Raw genomic sequence first — 24639 nt, forward strand, 5'->3', positions numbered from 1 at the left:
ACAGATTAATCAACAAAATATCACAGATTGCTGTTAGTTTTGTTGTAATCTAGTGAAAAAAAATAACGTATTTTCCACTTCTAAACATTTGAATCCATCCTGGACTGAATTGTGACAAGATTAGTGACCAAAGAAAAAAAAATGAAATGTGCAGCTTAAAAAAAAAAAAAAAATTTATATTTATTAAGAAGACCAAACATTCTTAACTAAAAAATGGCTATCATACAACCAAAAAATGAAGTTTTAGTTCTAGATTGGGATGTTATCAAACCCCATTCTTGTTGAAGAAAAAAAAATTTGTTGTTAAATAAAAGTTTTTTATATTGTGAGCTCATTCTAGCACATTGTTAGTGGAGAAAAATCACATTACCTTCTGGCCTTGAGGTCCATCTGGACCAAGGGGTCCCCGAGGACCAGTGCTCCCCTACAATATTTACAAACACACAACAGAAAATGATTGACAGGACAGAAATTTAGTTTGAAGGTATCAGTGCACAGATTAAAAAAAGAGCTGTATCAGTCAATATTATTCAATAAATACCACTCACAGTTGTGAAAGGCTCAATAAAGGTTAATCTACAGGCCACCCAAAGCAGCAAGTCTTTGACAGCACCAATATTCTCTGTTAGGAATCTCACCTGTAAGCCTGTCAGACCAGCAGGTCCCGCATCACCCATCGGCCCTGGTTCACCCTGTTCAAGAAAAGGAATATTACATCAGGATGTCCCTCATCACTCTGACCAAGAAACAGCTCCAAAATAAAGAGAACATGTCAGCTTGTCTGGAAAAATCAACGCAGTACTCAATTACTTTTGAGATTTACAAGTCTTGACACAAAAATTCAAGCAGCTCAGCTTTTGTTTGATGACTTTTCAGGTGACAATTAAGTAGAGTGAGATTTACCTACTGTTTTGAAACTCACTCTTTATTTTAATGTATCCTTTATCCATGTGTCCTCTGACCAGGATAAATTGACTTTCTTTCTTTCATTTTCCCAAAATGTAAAATTTACAATGATGTGCCTCAGAGTTAATTTATAGACCTTATGATGGCTATTAGGTTTTACTTTGCTGCTGTGACAGCTGTAAATTTTTTCCTTTGTGAGAAAAGGACTGTTTTAAGTTATCTGATGACAAATGCTTTCGCAGAACATCTTCTGCTGACATATTGAGACCAGTGATTTATAACTCATTTTTATAGTTCCTGACTGGAGGTCTTAGATCTATGCTCACTGATTACTACTGGAAACCAAATTATTATTCGTAGGTCCCAAATTTAAAGGCTGTTTTTGTTTTGAAGCAGTCAGTCAAAGTCATATAAGTGGTCTCATGACTTTAACAGTAATGCATGGAGAGTCAGAACATTTGTAGTCATAAAGATACATATTTGATGCATTTTGTGAGTACAAACACAGCAGGAAAGAGAATAACAGTACGAGTTAAATCTCAGTGTGTGTTCATGAAAATGATGGAACAACTGAACTGCACACAGGAACAAAACATGCCAAGCTTTTATGCTCGTAAAAAAAACAAAAAACAAACAAAAAAAACATATCATTTTGTGTGTGGTGATTAAGCCATAAGATTTGATGACCAAAACAAAAACACATAAATCACTTCACATTTCCCTTACATACAGTATGTACACAGATCCATCAGCTCTGTACTCACCATCAGTCCAATGTGGCCTTTCTCTCCTTTTGGGCCCCTTTTACCGTTGTCTCCAAGGGATCCCCAGGGGCCCTCTCGACCAGATAGACCAAGGGGTCCCAGCTCTCCCTGCAGGAAAGAACAAAGTCTAATCACAACCCGCAAACATCACTAGGTATGAGATACCCACAATTGCTCATATTAGAAGTGTTTTATTGAACCGTTTGAAAAGCAAAATTAACATGGTAACTCATCTTATCAAATCAAGTCAAAGCTATCTGTGTATAGTTCAAACTTAAAAACAGGGTCGAACTTTTGCAAAGAGACCCCAGTCTGAGCAGCCAGAAACCTACACGACTTGACTCAGTTTCCTCTCTCCTCCTGGACATCATCAGCTCATGGATTTTGTTGGCTTTCTATGTACATCACTTTCAACATGAAACCACTACTTCAGAGGCTGTTACGTTTATTTTACAAACCCCTGGTTGCGATGTTTTCCTGTTGTTATTTTTTGGTCATGTGGGTCAGATCAGTACTGTCAGTTCACATTGAAATCTGGTACAGGCCACATCGAACAACGCTTGTGCAAACAGCGCTCATCCCCAGAAATCTGAACCAAGCAATCAAGTTGAATCTAACATTTCAACAATCTGTGGTGAAACCAGGACTGACCTTGTCTCCTTTAGGTCCAGGACTCCCAGCTTCACCGGGAAGGCCAACATCACCCTGCAGAGGAGGGATGAACAAAAGTCTAAAGGTGAGTGTGTCTGAAGAAAAATAACTAAAGAATATTTTGGGAGACATGGATACATTTCTGTCAGAGTGTCTCTGGAGAGTTTATGCCCTAAGATGATGCAGTAGATGGTAGACCTGCATTTGATCTTTTTCATTTTTTATCTCATGTGTCTGATTGCTTTTTTTCGGTTTTTCATTTTTTACAAACCAGGTTAGCCTGTAGAGCCTTGACTGGAAAGCTGTATTCGAAAACACTAATGAGCACTTTAAAAAGCAATTACACAGTCTGATAGGACTCTGCAGGGCTCCCACAACTCCTCATTTATCTGCGCATTCAAAACAGAGGATGCATAACCAGGTCTTGGACCACTCTTTTTTAAAGTTAAATAGAAATTACAGCCGCCGCCAGCTCTCTGCTCATCCTGTTGTTGTGTACTAAACATCTGGAAAGCTTCACCGAAATCTGCTTCGAGTGCCTCTGTCACTGCATCACTGGGTAAACTTAATTTCACACTTAAAGTAACAGTGATTATGAGTCTTAGGCAAATTTTAAAACAAATCTCATAAAACACTTTAAGTATTCTAAGTTTGGCAGCATTCTGGAGAGCCAAACAAGCACATCTGTTCACACTAACCAAACAAAGTGTTTGGTTGAAGCAGCAAACAGGCGGGAATTAAAGAGAATGAGATAATGTCCTTAAGTTCTTCACTGGATTGGAAAACCACCTCCTGCAGAGCTGCTCTGCCGTTTATGAGGCAGTGTTTGAACACATGCGAGTCTGTAATCATGTTTGTTTAGAGCAGATGGACTTACCTCTTCGCCTGCTGGTCCTGACTGCCCCTGTAAGCCTTTTGGGCCACCAAGACCTCTGTCTCCTGGGAGCCCTGGAGGGCCAGGTTGCCCACACGGCCCCTTGTCCCCCTGTCAACCATGTGAACAGAAAAAGACAGGAATCAGGTACAGATATTGACTGCAGGCTTTTTCAATGTATGTACATTGTCAGCTGTCATTACATCCGTCACACCTGAGGCTGACAGCTGAGGTCAACTTGGTCTCATGTTGCACAAAGAAAATTGACTTTGATTTCTTAAGATGCCCCCAGTTCACTCATAAATTGATCACTGACCTGGTTTCCTTTAGGTCCAGGAGGGCCTTCAGTTCCTGTGTGGCCATGAGGACCCTGGAGTCCACAAAAGTGGAGATGAACACCATTTCATCCAAACATATTTAACAGGTATTGAACTATATTAACCTGCTTTACTCTTCATTTCTGGTATAACACTTATTTATCATGTTTTACGGTTTGCATCCACACCAACTCTGTTTTTTCACATTTTATCAGTTTTGTGTAATTAGTAGTATCATATTGATTAAATAAAAATAAAGACACTGCAACAAAATTAGCTGAGGAATAACATTTTGGAAAAGTGATACAAAAGCACTGAATTATTCACTGTTTTACAAATATAAACAAACCAGTTGTCCATCTGGTCCAATGGGGCCAGCATCACCAGGTGTGCCAGGTAAACCCTGCAGGTCATAGTTTGCATTCAATAACTGAACTTCCATGTGTGTTTTATGTACACTCTCATAATAAAACACATTTATTACATGCTCTTTAAATCAAACAAAGGTCACCTACCTTTTCTCCTTTTTCCCCTGCTGCTCCCAATAATCCATCAGTACCTTGTGGGCCCTGAGAACGACACCAACAATGTTCAACAGGTGTGAATCTGGTTTATGCAGTGAGAGGTTAGCGAGGCTTTTTAACATGGATTCAAATGAAGCTAGTGATGTATTTTTATCTCCTCAGATAACACACAGACTCGGATTTTGAAGGAAAAGCAGCGTTTGATTGAAGGTACCCACTCACTGGGATTCCTGCTGGCCCTAGTTGCCCCTGAGGTCCTGGGGGGCCTTGGCTCCCCCTCGGTCCAGGTTTTCCAGTTGCCCCATTTGATCCAACAAGACCAGGAGGGCCCTAGACATCACAAGACAACTGCACTGACTTCATTTGACTTTTTATTGTTAAAAATATGCACAAATTTAAGATTCTGTTGGTTATTTCTTGTATACTTTTGTTGTGATTTCTATTTGTTTCCTGATTCATGTCGGACCCCGTGAACTGGGACAAACTCACAATTAAAATCTAGTTGCTGAATAGCAGCAGGTATGTAGATTGTCATCATTTCCTCAAACCACAACCAAGAGGTTATTCAAGCATATAAGATGTATGCCTGGTTGGGAGAACATTCAAACCTTGACTTTAATTTACTTATATCTGAAGCAACAGCAGCCTTTTGACAGGCTTCTTGACAGCAACCGGAAAAATACTCATTATGTTCGACACCAAACCTGCTGCTTGACACGCCCTTGCTGTGCATATCATGTTACTTTATGACAAGTGACATAAAAACATGGCAAAACAATGTGTTTGTCAAATTAAAATGTCACATTGCTCTCTTACACACAATAATAATCCCAAAATACCAAACTGCTCAACTCTAATGAACTCCAAAACTTACCACTGGGCCTTGTATCCCTTTTGAGCCTTCATCTCCAGGCCGACCCTGTGAGGGAGACAACTCCAGTTTATGATAAAAGAAATCAGTGAAAGAAATGGTCTAACGGATACGAATGTCTAACATGAAATCAACAGCTTTAGGACTTGATCTTAGAATATTATAATAACTATTTTACACCCATTATTTCTTTCAATATTCTACAAAAGTTAGCCCTGAATCTGCACATCCAAGATGGGCATGTTATTTAATCTCTCTTTTAGCGTTGTTAGAAAGAAATAATGGTCATATCTCTGCGCATCCTAAAACAAAAACAGAACTTCCATGGGAATGATATGTGAAACTGAGTTGTAAGTGCAAATGCATCATAGTTTGAGTCTAAAAGAAACAAGTTTTGTGGAAACAGAGCACCCCATCCTCCCCTATTAGAAGGTTTTCTCACCTGAGGTCCCCGGGGTCCCTTCTCTCCTTTGGGACCTGGTAGACCCTGAAAGAAAAAACAGACATGTCAGGACATGATTATCACAGCCTGAGCTAGCTCACACTTCTGTTCAAACTCTACAATAAAGGTGATCTCTAAGTTGTAGCACCAGCTAAAACATCACAGGTTTTGTTTGTGCCCTCATCTCTCTGCACAATTTTACAACTTAGAAGAAACCGTTGTCCTCAAAAAACAAAAACACATGCTTCAATTGATAAAAGTGGGTAAAAAAATAGAGTTATGAAAGAACATAACCAGAAGTGCTCATTTTATAGCAAGAAAAGATTGTCTCTTTTCTCCTGAGAGTTATTTTTTATAAACACTCATTGAACTCATCTTGTTTTTATGAAATATATATTACAACAGAAATTGGAGTCGATGTGCATCTACAGATTTTATCTGCTCAGTTTGCAGGTGGTAATAAGGATTTTTATTATTGTCGTCTTCACAAGACCTCAACTTATTTCTCTAATTTTTCTTTCGTAATGACTCAGGTTTTTCTGACAACTCATTACTGAAAGTTGAATGAAGTTTTTAAGATTTTCAATCACTTTTCTTTTTATTTTAGCATCATCAATGGTTCTCCCATGATAATTTTCTGCTGGGGAAACAAAATATTTGCTAGTCACTGCAATAGGTCAGACCACAACATATGTTTCTGTTGCAAAAAACTGATAAGGTAGGTTAAGCCTGAAACCCAGTTAGAGCTCTCTTACCTGATCTTTCATTAAATGTTGCTCTAAAGCTTTTAAATGACTTAACACAATGAGGTTCATGGTTAGGGACACCTGCTGTCTTTACAGCTTCCACTGTGTTGTTTTGACATGTTTGGATCATATTCAGTGACCTGAATACCACTTACAATCTGTTTCCTGTACATAAACAAGAGAAAACATACTGAGCTTTAAGACCTGTACAGAAAAAGTTTCTTTGTAGTAACTCTATCATGAGGACAGTAGGGCTGGGACAATATGCTATTCCGCGGGATTTGATTCTATTACGATTTTTGGGGTGCCGATTTGAGTCAAATTGCGATTCTTCGATATTCACGATTTCTGGGATTTTTAGTTTGCTTTTTTAACACCAGACCATGTGGAAAAGTTCAATGATGAAGATAATGTCTACAGATTATATCAGGAGCCATATTTTCCCCAAAACATCCACATCACATGAGTCAGAGAGAAACATTTCACCCTCTGCTGGAGAAAAGTGGTAACTTTTTGCCAATCCAGTTTATTAACAAAAACTGAAATGAAGACTTTGAGTTGGAGAAAAAAACAATTTGACAAAACATCCACATTTTCATATTGTCAAATAAAAAATCCCGATATATAGATTTTTGATTTTCTCTCCCACCACTAGAGGGCAGTCAGGTGTGCATTAATATGACTTCACAACAATTCATTTTCAATCAGGCTTTGTGGATAAAGTATAAGCAGGGTAATTTGCAGGTCATAAATGTTGCATCTCTATCAGGTTTTTTGTCCTTTACTTTTCTTATAAGTTCACCTTTTTTCCTGAAATCAACAATGTGGACAAAAGAATCAAGTTTGCAGCTACACGTAGAACTCAGGCCAGCAGCTGATAAGTCCTCCTCCTCACAGCCGTATCACTTTACTCTTTGACAGATTGATGGATTTCATCACAACAGTGTGCAACCATGTGAGTGTGCAAAATGTGCTCAATGATGCTACTGGGAGTACTGCGGACAAGAACTTCAGAACATAGTCCCAGCTCCATTCCCTGAAAGTGACTCTTTCTTTGTGGAAGATGGATTTTCTTATCCCCAAATGTAACCAACCAACAGAAAAGGATTGATTTAGTGAGTACGGAAACTTTAGAAAGTTTTAGTTAGAAATCTGAGCCTTCCAGCTTTATATTCAATAAAGCCAAGATAGTGACAGTGACAAATGTTTGAGTTACAAAATATCAAATGAAAGTGGTGTCAGTGTATTAAGATTTAGAGTGGGTACCTGCATGTTTCTGCTCTTGTGCATTACAGTTTGTTTTATGACACAATTAGGGAGTTGCAGGAGTTTCATTATTTGTTCAGTGTTAATGTGTTTCCTGCAAGCTGCCTGGTGCTTTTCCTCATTAGAAGATTTCCCACTTTAACTGTTCATCTTACCTCTCTCCCAGTAAACAAAAAAATACCACCTGTATGGAAAAGTCTCATACCAGACAACATTTTGAGTAAGTCATTTAAAAAGATCACTCTGAACTGAATTTTGCACAATATTTACTCAACTTAAATCTCTGAGACCAACCCATCAGTTGGAATGAGTTTTCCTGATCATTATCTGAATCTGCACAGTAAAACCGAGGGGTAACATTAAGAGAGAACTGTTTAATCATTGAGGATGTCACCTGGCACTCTGGAGGGCAGCTGGAACAGGCCAGAGGACAGAGATTGGAGTAATTTATTTGTCTTCTGTCTCACTGCCATTAGATTTGCCACCAGTGGCTCCAAACAAAATCAATCACTGTGGCTTGTTCATGTCCATAAACAGGAGGTCCCTGCACACCAGCTGCACGCTTCACAGGTTTACTTTTATTTACCAAATCCTCCTTGGTTTGACCCTGTCATCGCTGCTGTCCTAATCAAATCCTGGAAACAATCCCCAGTTCTGCTCTTGTATTCCCTTAACAAGTGCAAGAGGTCATGAGGTGAGAAATAAAAATCTGAAAAGACTTACTGCTGGCCCTGGCTTCCCAACAGGCCCAGGTAAACCTCGTAAACCCGGCTCACCCTGGTGCAAGGAAAAAGAGGAGCTTATTATAGTTATTGAAAATGGATTTAACTCTGAAGCCCGCAGCTTTACTCTCTGGAACATCCTCAAGTACAACAACACGTTTAATGTTTTGCTCCTGATCCATTTATCAATCACTAAAACGCTTTACACAGCTTTAACGTTAAAGACTGAGGAGACTTTACCCTTTCTCCTATGAAACCTGGAGGCCCACGCATGCCCACGTTCCCCTGGATACCCTACGAGTAAAAAGAACAACATATGAAATAATAATAATTATCATCAAGCATCCATGTCATAATGGCTAATCAAGGATCATTCAAAGCTCCTGTGAGGAGGTTTGAGCAGGTGATGAAACAGTGTGAGATTAGTGATGATGCCTCTACTTGATCTAAAAAAGCTAACACAGCCATAATAGGAATAGTACAGTGACTTGTTTTAATACAGAAAAAATGAAGAAATCACTCCAATTTACAATAATTAACACATTTATAACCTGTCATAAAAATGAGGGAGCCACGCAGCATCATGAAGCGCTTTAACTCTGGCTCTTTGTTTCTCAGAGATTTCACCATTTGTAACAGGAGAGAGGAGTTTCAAACTGAATTCATGTTTTTAAACCACAATTTGAGGCAGAAAACTGGAATTATCTGAGAAGTCAGAAATTGCCCTGCTAAGGTATCACTTACATACATGCCTACTGGGCCCTGAGGTCCCTCCACGCCTGGCTTCCCTGTGAAACCCTAAGATTAAAAAAAAACACACACACAAAACATACATCTATATAACACACAGTGACACACCTGGAGCATGCACACACATGCAAATGCAAAGGAGGTCATAGCTGCTCTGAGGCATGAGAACTCACCCGGTCTCCTTGGGCTCCTGGTGGGCCTGGAGGTCCTGATTTCCCTGGCGGCCCCTGTCAGATGAAAAGAAGATGACCAGAGTCCAAAATACCAATCTGTACCAGTCTGTGACTTCTGATTATCTCTCCAATCACTTTAATTTGCAGAGCAGCTTAGACATTACATCAGCTCAACACCTGACCTCTGAAGTGACACTTCATCAGCACAAGGACATTGCTGATCACCTGAACTAGTCCTGACTCGCTTGTTTGCAGTGTGCAGTTAGATTGAAAAGTGTGTCACTGAAATGATTTTGCTCAGATTACTTCTGATACGATCAGATCTGGCTAACAAAAACCCTGTCAGCTGAAAATCTAAACAACTTTTTGACGAGGGATAGATGCACAATATCTATGAGCTGTAAACTTCTCGGGATCCGTTCACCTTCAACAACCTTTCTGCCTCAAGAACTCAATTTCACACACATCACATCCTCTGCAGTACTTCCTATCTTTTGCCTTAAAAATAAAACAACCACAGGATGAGAGCAAAGCGTACCGGAGGACCTGGAGGACCATCTGCTCCTCTGCCTCCAGCCGTGCCTTGAAACCCCTGAAAAGGAAGCAGAAGTAATTTAAGTTTATTAAGAAAGCAGAAAATGTGACAAGAAGTGAGAGAGGACAGAGGAGGATGAGAGTATAAATGATAGGGGTTGCAAAGCTTGCCAGAAATACTTAAGTGCCAAAGGAAATGACAGACACTGAGCTGTTAAATTTGTCGTTCATTTAGTGATTGAGCATTTTACTGATAGTTGCTTAATCTTCCATTTAATTTTGCCTTGGTCATTTGGAGATTCATGAGACTACTCTCTGTGTCACTTGGATAATGTATTGGTGATTAAAAGTTTAATTTAAGAGTCTTTAATTGTAGCATTCGTCTTTATTAATGGAGAGCAGTGAATAATGTGGAGACTGTTAATTTATAGTAAGACTTTGGAGTCAGCAGCAGTAGAAATTGAGCTATTTGGTAATATTGCAAAGTTCTTGGGACAAGGTCAGTGAAACACAAAACCATTCAGTGAGTGTTTTTTTAATGCTAGCATCATTTGACAGGAATCCTAATGTCACAGCATACAAAAACATTCAAACTTTGTGATAGAGTAGACGTTTCCTTTTCTGAGTTACAGCTCAGCAGTGTTATCATAAAGCCTGTTGACATGAAAAGTGGTGTCTCCAGTTTGCTGGACACAGCTGCTCAGAGCCCTGACCTCAAACCTATTTAACACCTCTGAAGGGACAAGAAGACTGACTGTGAAAGCTGTCGAGGTGGAGTGAGGCTGCAGAGCAAGAGATATGTTTCTGCTTGGTTTTAGACCCCTGTCATATCAGAGAAGAGTTGAGGTATCCACATACGCTCTGCCAAATTGTTTTCATATCTAATCTATCAAATCCAAAACACACACACATCAAATGAGAGCATCAGGGTTCCTGTAGACTTGTTGCTCTATACCAAGTTATGATTGTATATGAATTTAAAAAGCATGATGGTTGCAACCCTTTTCTCTACTTCCGACAATTCTAAGGGACATCTAAAGAGAAAATAAAATCAATGAATCATCTAGAACTGGCTGGTGGTCTTAAATCACAGTTTGGGAAATAAATACAAAGAAACAAAAAGCACAAGCAAAAAAAAAAAATGCATTAGATATCAAAAATTCCCCAGGTTATGCAAGTCTGTTGACATTTTGAACATCTCAGATGAATTATCTAAATGTGTGATCAAATGAATGACCACAGAAAAAAAATGGATCTGTAATTTCTTAATCTGCTGCTCCCCGCAAGTGTTAAAAAAAACAACAACGCTGTGGTTTATAAGTGCTATTCTGCCATCCAGTGGCTCTCCACTCAGTTTTTGTCTAGGTGGGGCAATAAGCTTTGTGACCCTCAGTGTGGAGTTAACACTGACCCTTGGTCCTATAGATGCATTTCCTGAAAAACACATGTCATACCATGCCCTTTGTTTATGTATCAATAAAACATGCCTAAAATGAAGAGCTGTCAGAGCCTAAAGCTTTGATTTGTTCTTTTAGGTTAAATACCTCAGTAAATGTATAAATATGCTCTAAATTAAAACAGTATATTACTGGAACATCATTTTGAGATCAAAAATAGAATAAGCTATTCAGAGCATTACAGAACCTTGGTAAGCCTATGTTGGAAATGCACAAACACCTGCTTACCAGCAATCTCAGCTTTGAGATCATGAATCGACAAAATCGTCAATATATAAACCTAAGCCATGATGAAAACCTGTAAATATATATTTTTATTGCTGGACTCCAAAGCTTGACAGAACCAGCTGAAGAGATGAGATCATGAAGAGGTCAACAGACTCACCGTCAGTCCTTTACTGCCAGCACTGCCAGCTGCACCAGAGAGACCCTGAAACACAAGCAAAACAACAAGACAGTTTTTCTTTTAGGGTGGAAATAGTGAATAACATCACACAAATAGGATCAATTTTCCTTCACTAAATATCAAAGTTGTAAATGTGCAGGAAAATGATTATTTTCTTTCTTGCAAAGTAAATAAATAAAAAGGTGTACATATTGATGCCACTCATACAGTAGAATATCTACCCTCAGGATAAAACAAAACAGAAATGAGAAATAATGCAGTTTGAGACATTAAATACATTGGAAAAGAAAGCTACATATGCACGCCAACATAACCACTTGTGCTCAATTAGCCTTAACTCAAATACATGTTTACAGTGGTTAGTTTATACTGTATGCCTAGTGTATTTAAGCTTGCCAAGTTTAAATATTACTTGTGTTTTTTCCATGTGAACACACATGCTTATATATTTGGCTGGGCTCTGTTGAAAATAACAGGGCAGATTGCATCCTGTATTTACTCCCTGAGAGACACTGTGTTTTATTGTACATGACAGGACAATCATGTTCAGGAGCGAGGCAAGAAGGTACGACAGAGCCTCTAAACAGAGACAAAGATAGAGACAGAGAGATGACTCACTATTAGCAGGTTGCAGTTAATATTATGTGAAGTAAGGGAAAAGCTGTTCCATTGTGTACAGTAGATCTGCTGTTTACCACAATCCATGTTGGATCTTCATGAGTTTATTGGTATAAATGTGCTTCAAAAATAACTCTTACTTAATCTGTCTTAAATTTTTATACAAGATGCTCTTTAAAAAAAAACAACTAACAAGTCTCACAACAATAGCTATCTGTCAGTCTTGTGTGATAAAACAGTGTTGATGAATGAAACGGTAAAAAAAGCATGAACTGCACAGTATTTACAGTAACCCTTGTACAGTTCAACTCCCCTTAGAGGCACTTGTCTGAACAAGACTGCCTCCTGCTGTCTGAAGTCATTATTACTACTTACTATAAGAGCTCTAACAGGCTGAGGAAAAATCAATCTCAGCAGGATGGCATTCAAGTGTTGATAAAAAACACAAACTTTTTAGAGGAGCATAATTATCAAAGAAGAGAAAAGTCAGATGATGTGACATGAAAAGTATTTTCCTGCACAATCATTAGTTTGAATTCTCTACAAGATCATAAAGAATAATGGAGGAGTTCTGCGTTCCTAATGTTGGTTTACTTGCTACATGCTGATTCCAATTAAGAAATTTCCCTTCAAAAGAATGAGACACAACAAGAAGACAGTTGCTTGACAGAAAATTATCCGTATTTGTACGGTAAGAGGCAGGAAGTGGAGGACAAAGACAGAGAGATAAACACACAGCATTTACAGTTGATAGGATTGAAATATGATAGAGAATGGGAACCTGTGTACCAGGCTTTCCTTCTGCTCCCTCTGGTCCAGGTGGCCCTGTCAAACCCTGGGGAAGACCAGCAACAAACAAACATACATGCAAACTGTGAGGATACCTTATACAAACTGTTAAAAAAAAATCTCAACATAAATTCATCAAAACACATTTTGATAATAATGCACCAAGGGTTAAAATCATCAATTTTTCTGCTCAAGGTCTCGTATCAATACAGTCACTCCATTCAATAAATCATTCAGTTTTCATTTATCACATCTACTCCTGAGATACCACAGGAAAATTTAGGAAACAGGCTTTAAGAGGCAAGATAAGTTTACCGATGGACCTGGTTGGCCTGTGTTGCCTCTCTGTCCAGTTCGACCCTTCAGAAAAGCAATGACAAAAAACTATGTTGGTACCAAAGAGAGCATTATAAAAGCAGATAGTAAAATCAAGGGACTTCCAATAAATTGAAACTAGAGAGGCAGGATTTTCTTTTTGTAATTCTGCAAAAATGTTGAAGTTTCTGGGAGGTTAACCATCTGTAGTTTTATGTGTATGTACCTTGAGTCCTCTGGGTCCTGGTTTGCCTTTACGTCCATCTGGTCCTCTGTTACCCTTTAAAAAAGTTTGAATGTCAAAAGCTTTGGGGAAGCATCAACATACTGTACAAAATACTGTATTTTACTAGCTGATTGCTACTAGACTAGCATACTGAGCCCTCACAGAAAGAAAATAAAATCTAAGCTCTATAATTAAATGTTTTCCATGTTCCTGATTTGTGTTTTTTTTTTTACTGACGTGGACTCTGTGAATAATCATGTGAACAGTCATTATAAAACCAGACACAACTTAAATCTTGGTCAGGCTTGGTGCATTCAAAGTAAGTTTGAGTAAATGAGTCCACCGTAGCTGTTTCTAATGTAGGAAGTGACTGACGAAGATTAAGCTCAGCTAGAGCACTCAGGCCGAGCTGAGCTCCCACAGCACATGAACTGGTGCTGTGGGAGCAACACATGGGCCCCATGGCCACAGGGACATCCAGAGTCCCTCTTTTCACAGTGCTCTTTAGAGAGATACTAATACAGTATGTAACCATTGCAGACACCTGACTGATACGCTATAACACGATTGGGAGTTTTAGTCGAGGGTGGAGTAAGAAATTAAACCCGAATTTTATAGACATGTCATCCCCAACTTGCATCCTGCATAAACCCTTCACTTTTTAAATAATTTGTTTGTACAATGTTCATGCAAGAGGCTCGAGTAAGCTCGTATGTGTCACAGTTAAACATGAAATTTGGATCAACATCATCCAGATTTTTTAGGCATCCAGACACACCGACCATCACTGACCTTTGAGCCACGGCTGCCTTGTTTTCCCTGAGGGCCTGTTTCTCCATTTGTCCCCTGTAAGAAGAAATACAAAAACCATTCAAGCTTGTGTTAAGAATGTCAAAGTTTTCAATTTTACAGCTATTTCAGTCAGTTACAGGCTACAGATTACTCCACTGTACCTCTGTGCCTTTGGAGCCAGGCTGGCCTTTGGTGCCTTGGAAACCCGTGAAGCCAGCAGGGCCCCTCTCTCCCTGAGGACCCCTAATACCTACTGCTCCTTGAAAACCCTGATAGAAAACCAGAAACAAACATTTTCTTTGCAATCATGATGCCGGGATGTTTTTGAATACATCAGAGCACCAGTTTAGAGTGATGGGAAACATGTGCTCTCTAGGTTGCTCTGTAAGGTTAACGGGCAAGAACAGGGACTACACAAGCATGACAGCTTTTTATTTTCTATTTTAACTTATGAAACTAAAAGTTACTGGATCCTACTCTGTCGCCTTTTGGTCCTGGATCCCCCTTGTCTCCATGTGGTCCACTGTTGCCCTGTTAAAAAAAAAAATGGTCGTCAGGATGTTAAGTCAGTGAGTGTTCAGCAGTAAATGTGTTTAAAGCATCTCTTAATCAATCACATGTACCTACCATTGACCCTGGGGGGCCAGTAGGACCCTGTATCCCAGGTGGACCCTGTCAGTAAAGCAAAAGTTAGCGATAGTTGATTGATGAGCTGATAAATCCAACCACAATGTGATGAAACATAAGGAATTCTGTGTTTTTCAGCGTCACAGTGCACCTTTAATCACCACTTCATTTCTCACTGACTACATCTCACAGACCAAAAGGTGAGGTTAAGGTGATCCTTTATAAATGTAAAAAAAAATACCTAGTAATTTTTTTTCTATTTTAACTCAGGGCTTAAAATGTCAAGTCAGATGACTTTTTAATGTAAGCCATACGAACTGCCCACACTGAGCTCAAGTGAGGTTTGTTTACTTTCCTGTGCACACAATTCATACAACCTAAATAAATATAAGCTTTGATATCTCAAAACATGGTGTTGCTTTCTTGCACATGCTTTTTTACTGTAAAAAGTATTTAAGTAGTTATGCTCTCCTTAATGAGGGATCCTGAACTCAGTGAGGCTCCCTGTTTCAACCGTGTCATGGTCCACTGTTATGCCACTACCAGTAGATGGCACCAACAAGCCACATTTAGTAATGGACCAGTACAGCACTTCAAGAGAAAAGCTCTGTAAGATTTGTGTGGACTCAAAGCTGCTATGGTAACAATCAATCAATCTGTTTTTAAATCGCGGCAAATCCAAACAAATTTTATCTCAACAAATGAGATCACTCACTAAACCCTGCAGAAATGTGGGACTGAGTCCAACCATTACCACTGCCTTAAGCACGCAGGCTGTCCATAAAATGTGTTTGACTGTAACATGATTATGCAAGACACCAGAGAAAATGTCCAGGTGCCACTCACCATGGGTCCCTCAAAGCCAGGATCCCCACGGGCACCTACAGGCCCCACAGGTCCCTGGTGTGAATAAAAGAAAACAAAAGTGAACAAAACAGGAATTAAATACTTCAGTTGTTTTCAGTTTAAAATGCTTTTAATTTTATCAGGCATCATGCATGTAAAGCACACCTTTAGGAGATTTAAGACCAGATACAAGAATAAAGTCCTTAAAGCAGGGGACCTGGGTTAAATTGTAGCTGCTTGCTTTTTGGGGCCAAATGTAATGTGATTTCTTTCTCTGTGCCCAAATATTTCCTCTGTTCACTGTCTTGTGTTAAAACTTGACCAAAGTCACAGTTACTTGAAACATTTTTGCCACACTTCTCTTTATAAATCTTGAGTGAAATCCATGTCTGAACGATTAAGTTTATGAATTTTTTTTTTTTAGTGCTAAAGCTAGTCTAGACAAAGGCTGTTGGCATTCTAAAAAGGAGCAGGACCAGATTAGACCAAACAATGTACTTGTTTCTAAAAGAAATGCTTGCATCATACAGTGGTTTGGGAACAAAAACACTAAGAAAGCCCAGAGGACCAGGAGCAGTGATCTGAGGTGATGACCTACATGATATGAGACTTTGGTTTTGAAGCGCTGCCAACAAAATTACTCTAGAATATTTTAATTAATGTATCAATTTCATTTTGCGCATACTTGGACTTATTGTCTCTTGTACTTATTTTTCTTAATGTAGATATGTTAATAGTAATAGTTTCTACTTTTCTACATTCCTTTCTTTCTAATTTCACATTTGTATTATTACTCTATTTTTTATTGTTATTGCATTTATTGCACTTTTCTGTGAGCTGCTATGAAATTTCCGCCATGGGGGACCAATAAAATAATATTGTATTGTATTGTATTGTATTCTATTGTATTCTATTTTAGTCAAAGTTGTATGGAAGACACCCATACTACTATTACAGATGAATTGTGTTTTAGGCTGGTCCCCAGAAGAAAGAAATTCTGAGTTCCTTGATGGACACTTCTATGTCGTTCGGCAATGTGCATCTTTTATGCAGATGTGTAGTTCTTTCTATTACCATTATCGCCTGCTACCTGTGCAGTAGTTGTGCTCAGCTAGACTTGCCTGCCCTCCGAACCCTTTGGTTTGAAAGAAAAAGTGGATGAAAGAGGACTTGTGTTGAACTTACAGGATCTCCTTTAGGTCCAGTAGCCCCGATCAGTCCTTGATGTCCCTGTTAAGATGCAAAGATCAAATTTAACTGTCTGCATAAAAAATGAATTAAGAACCCTCCCGGAAAGTTAAAAGGCTTCCTCAAGTCCTGCCTTAAACAGCACTTACTTGGGGTCCTCGAGGTCCTGGGGACCCCATCTGTCCCTCTAAACCTGGAGGCCCCTGGTTAAAGAAATGGAAGGTGACACTCACACCAAACAAAGTGTCAAAACATTCCCTAAGAGTTCAACAACTGCAGCATACGAAAGCAAACAGTACCTGTGGGCCTTTGGGGCCAACACTGCCAGCAGGGCCAATGTCCCCCTGAAAGAAACAATAAACCATTTATACACAGGAACTCACCTGCTGCAGAGTTTTGGGCACTTAGTTCAATCTATCAGAGCCTAGATATTTAAAACAATTGTCGCCTTGTTAACAATCCATTTATCCTAACATTTATCAATAACTCTAAATATTTTCTCACAGAGTGGGATTAAAATACCTTCTGTTCTCTATATCACAGTAATCTGACCATCTTTGAGGGTTTTGATGTTTTTACAACAGCTTTAACTTACTTAAGTCTGCGTAGTCGTAAATAGTTGTTGTGGAACAAACTTACCCTGGAGCCATTGACTCCTTGAGCGCCAACTCTTCCTGTGAAACCTGCCGCTCCCTGTGAAACACACAAACAGAGATCACACACAGTCACGACCGCACCGACACACTAATACAAAATGACACTGTCTCTCAGCTCACCAGGGGCCCAGGAGGACCTGGAGGGCCATCCAATCCTCTCTCTCCCTGATGACAAGGAGCACATAACAGCATGAAGATCACACACACTCACCAAAACATATACAGTATACCAACTATTTGAAGGGGTAAATAATCAGAATAAGTAATTAACTGATCAAGACTCAGCTCATACAGTGACTGTGTAAAAGCCAATATCTCTGTAAGACACCTAAAACAGATATGAATAAAGCTACATAAAATTATGTATTTTGAATTATTATCTTCATATTGGCTTAAAACCAAAAACACAAAGGCTGGACTTTTTGTGGCTAAATCATGAAGCTAAATAGTTCTGAATATAACTGCATTGTAACTAATTTAAGATGATAGAATTACTCTATGATAAACAGTATAAGACTGTTTTCATGCAAATCCTTTAAACATCAAGACTACTGCATGAAAACCCAGTGGGGCAGTCAAGCAGAAGTAATTGACATGAAAAAAAAAAACAAATAAAGGAACTCACATATACAAGTTTTCCGATAAAAAAAAGCCTGCTGACTTTTACAAGAAAAAGATAAAAGTGTCAATTGAGCCGGACAGAAGATCACTCACGTCAGGGCCAGGAATCCCCTCAGGCCCCTCGGCACCTCGGCTCCCTCGAGGCCCCTGGGGAGAAGGTTGAAAAATTCAATATCAGTTAAACACACGGAGCACACAGTATTTAAAGCGAGGATTAATCAAAAAGATAACATTCCCTGGCTACCCAGTGTGCCAGTGCTAATACTGCAAGGAAGGGATTCTTATTTCAAGGCAATTTAGAAAACCTGAGAGTAAGAAATCTCCCATTCATGCTTGGATTAGGGTTAATTTAAAGGGAGACTGGATTAAGGGTTTAAAAGGATTCACAGGATGCTTGTTGGTTTTCATCTTGTGCTTCTTTTTTTATATAAGAAAGACATTAACCAAGTACGACTGTTGTGCAAAACTTACTGGGATTCCAACAGGACCAGGTGGACCAGGTAAACCAATAGAGCCCTAAAACAAAGTCACCATGATCAGTCTGAATTTTTATACTGCAGGAAAATAATTTAAAAAAAAAAGGTTTAGACAAATTGTTTTATGTATGGTCAACACTTTTTACCAGTGATATTATTAACAGTTTTTGTCAGTTAACATACGATTCAATATTGTTATTGATGAGTACCTTCTCACCGGGCTCCCCAACTTCTCCTCTTTGACCCTTGAAGCCAACAAGACCCTGAGGATGTCAACATCAAAACGTTAATGACGCAAAATTGTAACTTTTTTATTTTTAAGGTCTCATCCATTTTATAGCATCATTATAGAAGCTGATTTAGCTGTACAGCTCTAAATCAACTCAGAACTACCTGCTCAGTCCAAAGCTTGTAAGATAAACAAACATTTAGCAATGATTCTTAAAAGTGATGAAAAAAACATTATTTTGCAAAGTATAAAAAGTATAGCTAGTATTTATGAGGTCAAACTGCAGTCTCTGGGTCCAGTTTCACAAATAGTAAATCTTAAATATAAACTAACTGGCTAAATAAACCTAAACCCGAAGTTTCACTCACTGACTACTCACCTCATCCCCTTTTTCCCCTTTGGACCCGCGCTCTCCCCTGTACCCCCATGGGCCCTGATGTCACAAAGAGGCATGACAGACATTAAACACACTTGTGCTGTATAAGCATATTTTCTGTAGGGTCAAATTGTTTATCATGCAGGATTGTCCCACCTGGGATCCAGGAGCTCCAGCTGACCCTGGCTCTCCAGCCTCTCCATTTTCCCCATCTCTCCCCGGGGCTCCGGCTCGTCCAGGAGGGCCTCGCTGGCCTCGCTCACCCTGCAAAGCCAATATTCTGTATTATTCTAAATGTTGATGCTTTCTACCTCTTTAAGTAAAACTCAAGAAGTCAAACTGGAATCACAATAAGGGAAAATATAGTAGTCTACAAATCCGCTAAGCTACTTCACACTGAAGAAAATATCATAAATATAATTTGTGAAGACACTGACCTGCTTCCACACTCACCATAGCCATTCATCACCAAGACAAGACATCGATAAGTAATAAATTCAGAGGCTACTGTGACCTGAAATGACTCTGCCTACAGACAGGTGGAAAACATGTACACTCCATCTACACAATGGCTAAACCACCTGTCCTGCTAGTCTTACATTTAAAGCTACAGAGGGTTTAAGATATCGTGCTGCACATTAAAATACTGTTGTGACAAACAAGTTTTGATTTCAAGTTCATATTGTTAACTAGAGTTGTTTTAATTTGTGGGAAAAACGTTATTCTACTATCAGTTATTCCTTTTAGCGATTATTTGAACAAAAATGTAGTCAACCGTTACTGTCTGTGGTGTAAATAAAAGGCAAAAGGTACCGAATTTTTAACCGTACAAAACAGAGCAAATGCTTTATGGTTTACAGGATTTGCATCACAGTTCTGGTAGAATTTACCAGAATTATTTGGTGTATTAATATAAAAACAGAGGGCAGGAGATAGTAGGGAGTGCAATAGTATCCTAATGTGTTTGTTGTTGTTGTTATTGTTTGTTCTTTCCTGTCAGTGGGTTTGTGCAATATGGGCATTGTGCAATATGTTGTTTGTGTATGTGTGTATTGGCCGTTGAGTATATGTTTACGGTTCTTTTTTAATTTATTATTATTTATGAAGGCAGTATGATGTTAGCACTGAGTCCAAAACAAATTTCATTGAGTCCAACTCTATTTTATTCTATTCTATTCTATTCTATTCTATTCTATTCTATTCTATTCTATTCTATTCTATTCTATTCTATATGTATCAGCATGTCACATCCCCCAGAGTAGTGCCAGTTCATTTGCTTCTGGTTGACCTTAGTTCAGCAGTAGATAGTAAAGCACACTGAGGTAATGCACATGTTCAGACTTACAGACCATGGTGTAACCTTACAGACAAGCTGACCTTTGGTTATGTCTGAAGAAATTAAACGTACTGCCGTTTTTGCAGGTTGCACAGTGACTCAAACACAAACACAAGCTCCTCGTATATTTTTCTGCCACACAGGCTTTAAACAGACCATAGGCTCCTGTCCAGGTTACACGAGTGTTTTCAACTGTTTGAACCACACTGTTTAGTCCTCAGTACAAACTCATTACCCAGTTTAAACCTTTCTCTATATGACATCAGGCTCACACTTTCCATATGCTCTCAGTGTACAAACAGGGCACGTGTTTATGTGTTCAAAGAAGGTTTTTGACATGGATGTAAAACAGTTTGATTCACCGTCACCATATAAGGCTGTTCAGTTAAACAAGTCAAAGGTTTCAAATCTGATGGGACCCTGCACTGCATCACAAAAAGGGAATAGAATGTGAAAGCTATGAGAGTTCAAACTATAACGACAAAACTGAAGTCATTACGCCTTGGGGTAATCAAATTTAGAACAATATGGAACTTCTTAATTTAGCAATAAATATAATTTCATTGCTTATTCTCTCAAAATGAGAAAGGTTACATCATAGGGAGTTTCAAGGCAGAAGGTTTCTAAACACCCACTCCCTTTAACCACAGTCTGCTCCACCAGCTTTCCCTTCAAATAATGAAACATTCACTGTTAAACTCTATGAACCTGAACCCATGGGTGGATCTGATAAAAACAAAACCTTAAGAATATGGCAAATCATCTGTCAGTCTTACAAAGGCTCGAATTAAGCTTGATGTGTATTTCAAGGTTTAAAATTTAATATTTCAATAATTCTGATGAATAAAATAGTGCTGCCAAATATAAAAGCAACATTAAGCATCATCATTACCCAGCTCATTCAATAATGAGCCAACTGTGTTAAATGTTGGGGCAACCAGATCACACATTGTTAAACATCAAGCACGTTTTAGCTAACTAAACTGTCCTTTAGTAAATTACAGGTCAAGAAGTAAACTGTAACTGCTCACCATCTCTCCCGGCATCCCTGGTTGTCCTCGCTCCCCTGGCTCACCTTGAGGACCCTGATTAAGAGATCAGGCAAACACAAAACATTTACAATTTTAGAAAAAAACTGCAAATAATCTGTCAAGGGAATTGAAATAAAGTTCATCTTTAGAATTCCTTTGAGTTATGATTGACATTATGATGATATTTTAAGGCCTTACATATAATCTACTACTCTTTGATTGTTTTCCTACTGTCTTATTGTGTAGAGTTGTGAGGATCTGCCCACAAAACAATAAAAACCTGTGTGGCTCTGCAAAAACAAGCTATACATATTATGAATAGGGCTGATTATTACACTCACAATGCCCACTATTTCTTAAATCCAATGTTATAAAGTTCAAAGACTTACTCTACTACAGAATGATGCAAAGAATGTCCAAAGCAAAATCAAAATTGCTCCCACACTCCATATATTTTTTTTAAAATCAGAAATCTCAATGATTTCACAGGTGTCAGTAAATTTATTGTGCAAAAAGCTTTGAAAGGAACCTAGGAAGGAGACAAAAATTGTGATTCATCTTTATTGAAAAAAAAATCACAAAGCTGTTTTTGATGGAAAAATGTAATGATTGGTTTGTTATGGTCATTGTTGTCCTTACTTTTCAGAAGTTGCTAGCTTAATTAAATATGTTTGTTAAAAAGTAAGCGATACTTGAATAAGCACTTTGCCTGTGCCTGTTTTATCACCACTTGGTACACTTGCATCTGTGGTTTGTTAAAGTGCCAGTGCCACCAAATATGTTATTGTATGGTGAGTGAATTAAAAAAAAAATCTATAACTACAAGAATTTATTAATGTAAAGCAACAAGCCTATCACCTGTATTCCTGGTCTGCCCATCTCTCCAGGTGGACCTGCAGGACCTTCTTTACTCTGCAAGCTCACAAAAAAGAAACCAACCTCAGGTCAACAAGAACCAGGAGAACTTCACCCAAACACTATTTGGGTAATAAATGTTAGGTATACTTACAGGCCAACCAGAGCGCAGCAACTGGTAGAAATTGGTTTGCTAGAGTGAGAATGAAGACACAGTGTAATGTGAGAATAAGAAGCAAAAATAGAACAACCTAAAGTGATATAAAGAGAAATAAAATGTGTGTCACATCTAATTCTCTCTGGGGAGCACATATCTGACAATGAAAACCATAAGCTTCTCAGCTCTGCAGACTCAATGAAGCTAAAGATCCATCAGTGGCTCACCACTCACTCTGACTCAGGAAAAATGGGAGTATGTGAATGACCTCTGCAGGTTGTCCAGAGAAAGTTCAAAGCACTCACAGAAACAAATCGCCTTCACAAAATACTAACAGACTTTTATTTCAGGCTTCTTATTCTAAGAACAGACTTGGGGTTTCCATCATGCTGACATACTGCTGGGTGCGCTCTACAACATACAGCTGTGTCCACTGCAGAGATATTAAACAGATGAGGAAAGAGCATCAGCCTGCACGCACTCTGGCTGCAGGGTCACAACATTTCTTCAACAGTCAGGGGATCTACAGGTCAAGTTAGATGATTTAGCCTTTGGGAACATTTGATATCCCTCTAGTAACAGATAATAAATTATACAAAGAAGGAGCGAGGGAAAGCCATCTTGTCTAAGCGCATCAGCAAAAAGTATGTTTTAAAGAATGGCATGTGCTGGCTTAATAGGATTTAGATGGAAAGATAGATAATATAATCCCTCTGGTTCTTTGGTGAGATAATCCCTGGATGGGTTTAGTGTAGCTTAACTCACACACGAGCAGACATGAAGAAACAGTTAGCCCTGTCTGACACGTGTCTACATCTAAAAATGTCTTTAAATCTTTAAAACTCTGCAGTATTCCTTAGGATATTATAACAGATTTGTATCCCCAAAACTTGTTCCACAACAACTTTTCATGACACAAGAAGCTGTGCAGAGTTCAGTGTCTCAGCCAAGGACACCTCACTGTGGGAGCTTCCTATTGAAAACTGGCAGACTCTGCCAAGAAGATGTAGCCACCTTTTGTGTTTGTCTTACCTGGAAAGCAGCCCATTCCTCAGCTGTGTTCTTCCACAGGTACAGAGTTGGTAAACCTGCTGGTCCAGGAGACCCTGGTTCCCCTCTTTTTCCAGGACGCCCTTCACGGCCCATCTTACCCTATATGACCAAAACGAACGAGACGTTTACTACTTGGTGTAGCGCAGTCTTGTTTTCCTAATATTACAGAGCACTGTTGAGGCAAATGGGCTTTGGTATACTTGATATATATGTGTGGAATGGGAATGGAAAATGCCAAAGATGAAACTAAGCCATAAAACAAGACAAGATCTCAGTACAAGACATGTTAAATACAGAGGTGCATTGAAATCCCAAAGTGGTGATTTAACAAACGCAACACATCATCGTAGACTATAAAACCATTAACACGTCCATCTTACCTTATCACCTTTAAACCCAGGCAGACCAGGCTCACCAGGACAGCCCTGTGGAGATTGCAGCAAGCACCAGTGAAACACTTTAAAACACTAACTTAATGAAAAACAAAAACACAAAAACTAGTGAGTAAATCGAAAACTGTTGTGAAAACATTGTCATATTTTTGAGCTACCCAAAGAAGACCAAAAAATGCAAAGAAAGCAAACAAAATGGTTTGTTTGTTGAAAGTCTGTAGAAACATAAAAGACTTATATGAGAGGCTGGAAACACTTTGGCATTAAAACGCTGAAAGATTTAAAAGCTGGAAGAAACCAGACAGGTAAGTTTAGCAGATCTTTAATTGCATATCTATAGTTTTGGGTTATTTCTGGCAACTTGATCAAAAACATCAGAAAAACAGTAACATCACTAAAAAAATTAAGAGAACAAATAGTGTAAATGTCTAAAAGTGTAAATATAAATCTGAGGAAAAGTCAGGTGTAAACAGATGCATGGTACCCCATGAGGCACCAAAATACACAGTCCTGTTGGATTGCATCTGCCAGCCAATCCGCAAAGCTAATTGTATCAAGTAACTTGCTTTTGTTTCTCCCTAAAACTAACTCTTACAAACTTTTTATTAAAAACATGTAGGCTGATTCTTGCTGAGGCTAATGGTTCGGCCAAT

The 24639-nt window shown here is 38.7% G+C and overlaps 1 protein-coding gene across 1 annotated transcript in view; it reads right to left on the reverse strand.

Moving 5' to 3' along the window:
• The window catches only part of LOC141805772 (uncharacterized), an 85931-nt gene that overhangs the window by 13548 nt on the left and 47744 nt on the right, over positions 1-24639 (reverse strand). Inside the window, exons 8-46 of the mRNA XM_074690961.1 lie at positions 23975-24019; positions 23574-23693; positions 22539-22577; positions 22388-22441; positions 21530-21583; positions 19319-19426; positions 19166-19219; positions 18767-18820; positions 18553-18597; positions 18175-18228; positions 17581-17625; positions 17444-17497; positions 17104-17148; positions 16954-17007; positions 16802-16846; positions 15617-15670; positions 14771-14815; positions 14621-14674; positions 14305-14412; positions 14144-14197; positions 13352-13405; positions 13126-13170; positions 12803-12856; positions 11383-11427; positions 9545-9598; positions 9007-9060; positions 8828-8881; positions 8324-8377; positions 8085-8138; positions 5350-5394; positions 4911-4955; positions 4251-4366; positions 4028-4081; positions 3512-3565; positions 3199-3306; positions 2322-2375; positions 1671-1797; positions 639-692; positions 371-424 (exon numbers count right to left, since the gene is read on the reverse strand). Of these exons, the coding sequence (XP_074547062.1) occupies positions 371-424; positions 639-692; positions 1671-1797; positions 2322-2375; positions 3199-3306; positions 3512-3565; positions 4028-4081; positions 4251-4366; positions 4911-4955; positions 5350-5394; positions 8085-8138; positions 8324-8377; positions 8828-8881; positions 9007-9060; positions 9545-9598; positions 11383-11427; positions 12803-12856; positions 13126-13170; positions 13352-13405; positions 14144-14197; positions 14305-14412; positions 14621-14674; positions 14771-14815; positions 15617-15670; positions 16802-16846; positions 16954-17007; positions 17104-17148; positions 17444-17497; positions 17581-17625; positions 18175-18228; positions 18553-18597; positions 18767-18820; positions 19166-19219; positions 19319-19426; positions 21530-21583; positions 22388-22441; positions 22539-22577; positions 23574-23693; positions 23975-24019 (2364 nt within the window). The remainder of the gene's footprint in view (positions 1-370; positions 425-638; positions 693-1670; positions 1798-2321; positions 2376-3198; positions 3307-3511; positions 3566-4027; positions 4082-4250; positions 4367-4910; positions 4956-5349; positions 5395-8084; positions 8139-8323; positions 8378-8827; positions 8882-9006; positions 9061-9544; positions 9599-11382; positions 11428-12802; positions 12857-13125; positions 13171-13351; positions 13406-14143; positions 14198-14304; positions 14413-14620; positions 14675-14770; positions 14816-15616; positions 15671-16801; positions 16847-16953; positions 17008-17103; positions 17149-17443; positions 17498-17580; positions 17626-18174; positions 18229-18552; positions 18598-18766; positions 18821-19165; positions 19220-19318; positions 19427-21529; positions 21584-22387; positions 22442-22538; positions 22578-23573; positions 23694-23974; positions 24020-24639) is intronic.

This window comes from Halichoeres trimaculatus, unplaced genomic scaffold, assembly GCF_033239565.1.
Source record: "Halichoeres trimaculatus isolate MK-OKI-2021-1 unplaced genomic scaffold, fHalTri1.1 fHalTri1_scaffold_16, whole genome shotgun sequence".
Taxonomy (NCBI): Eukaryota; Metazoa; Chordata; class Actinopteri; order Labriformes; family Labridae; genus Halichoeres; species Halichoeres trimaculatus.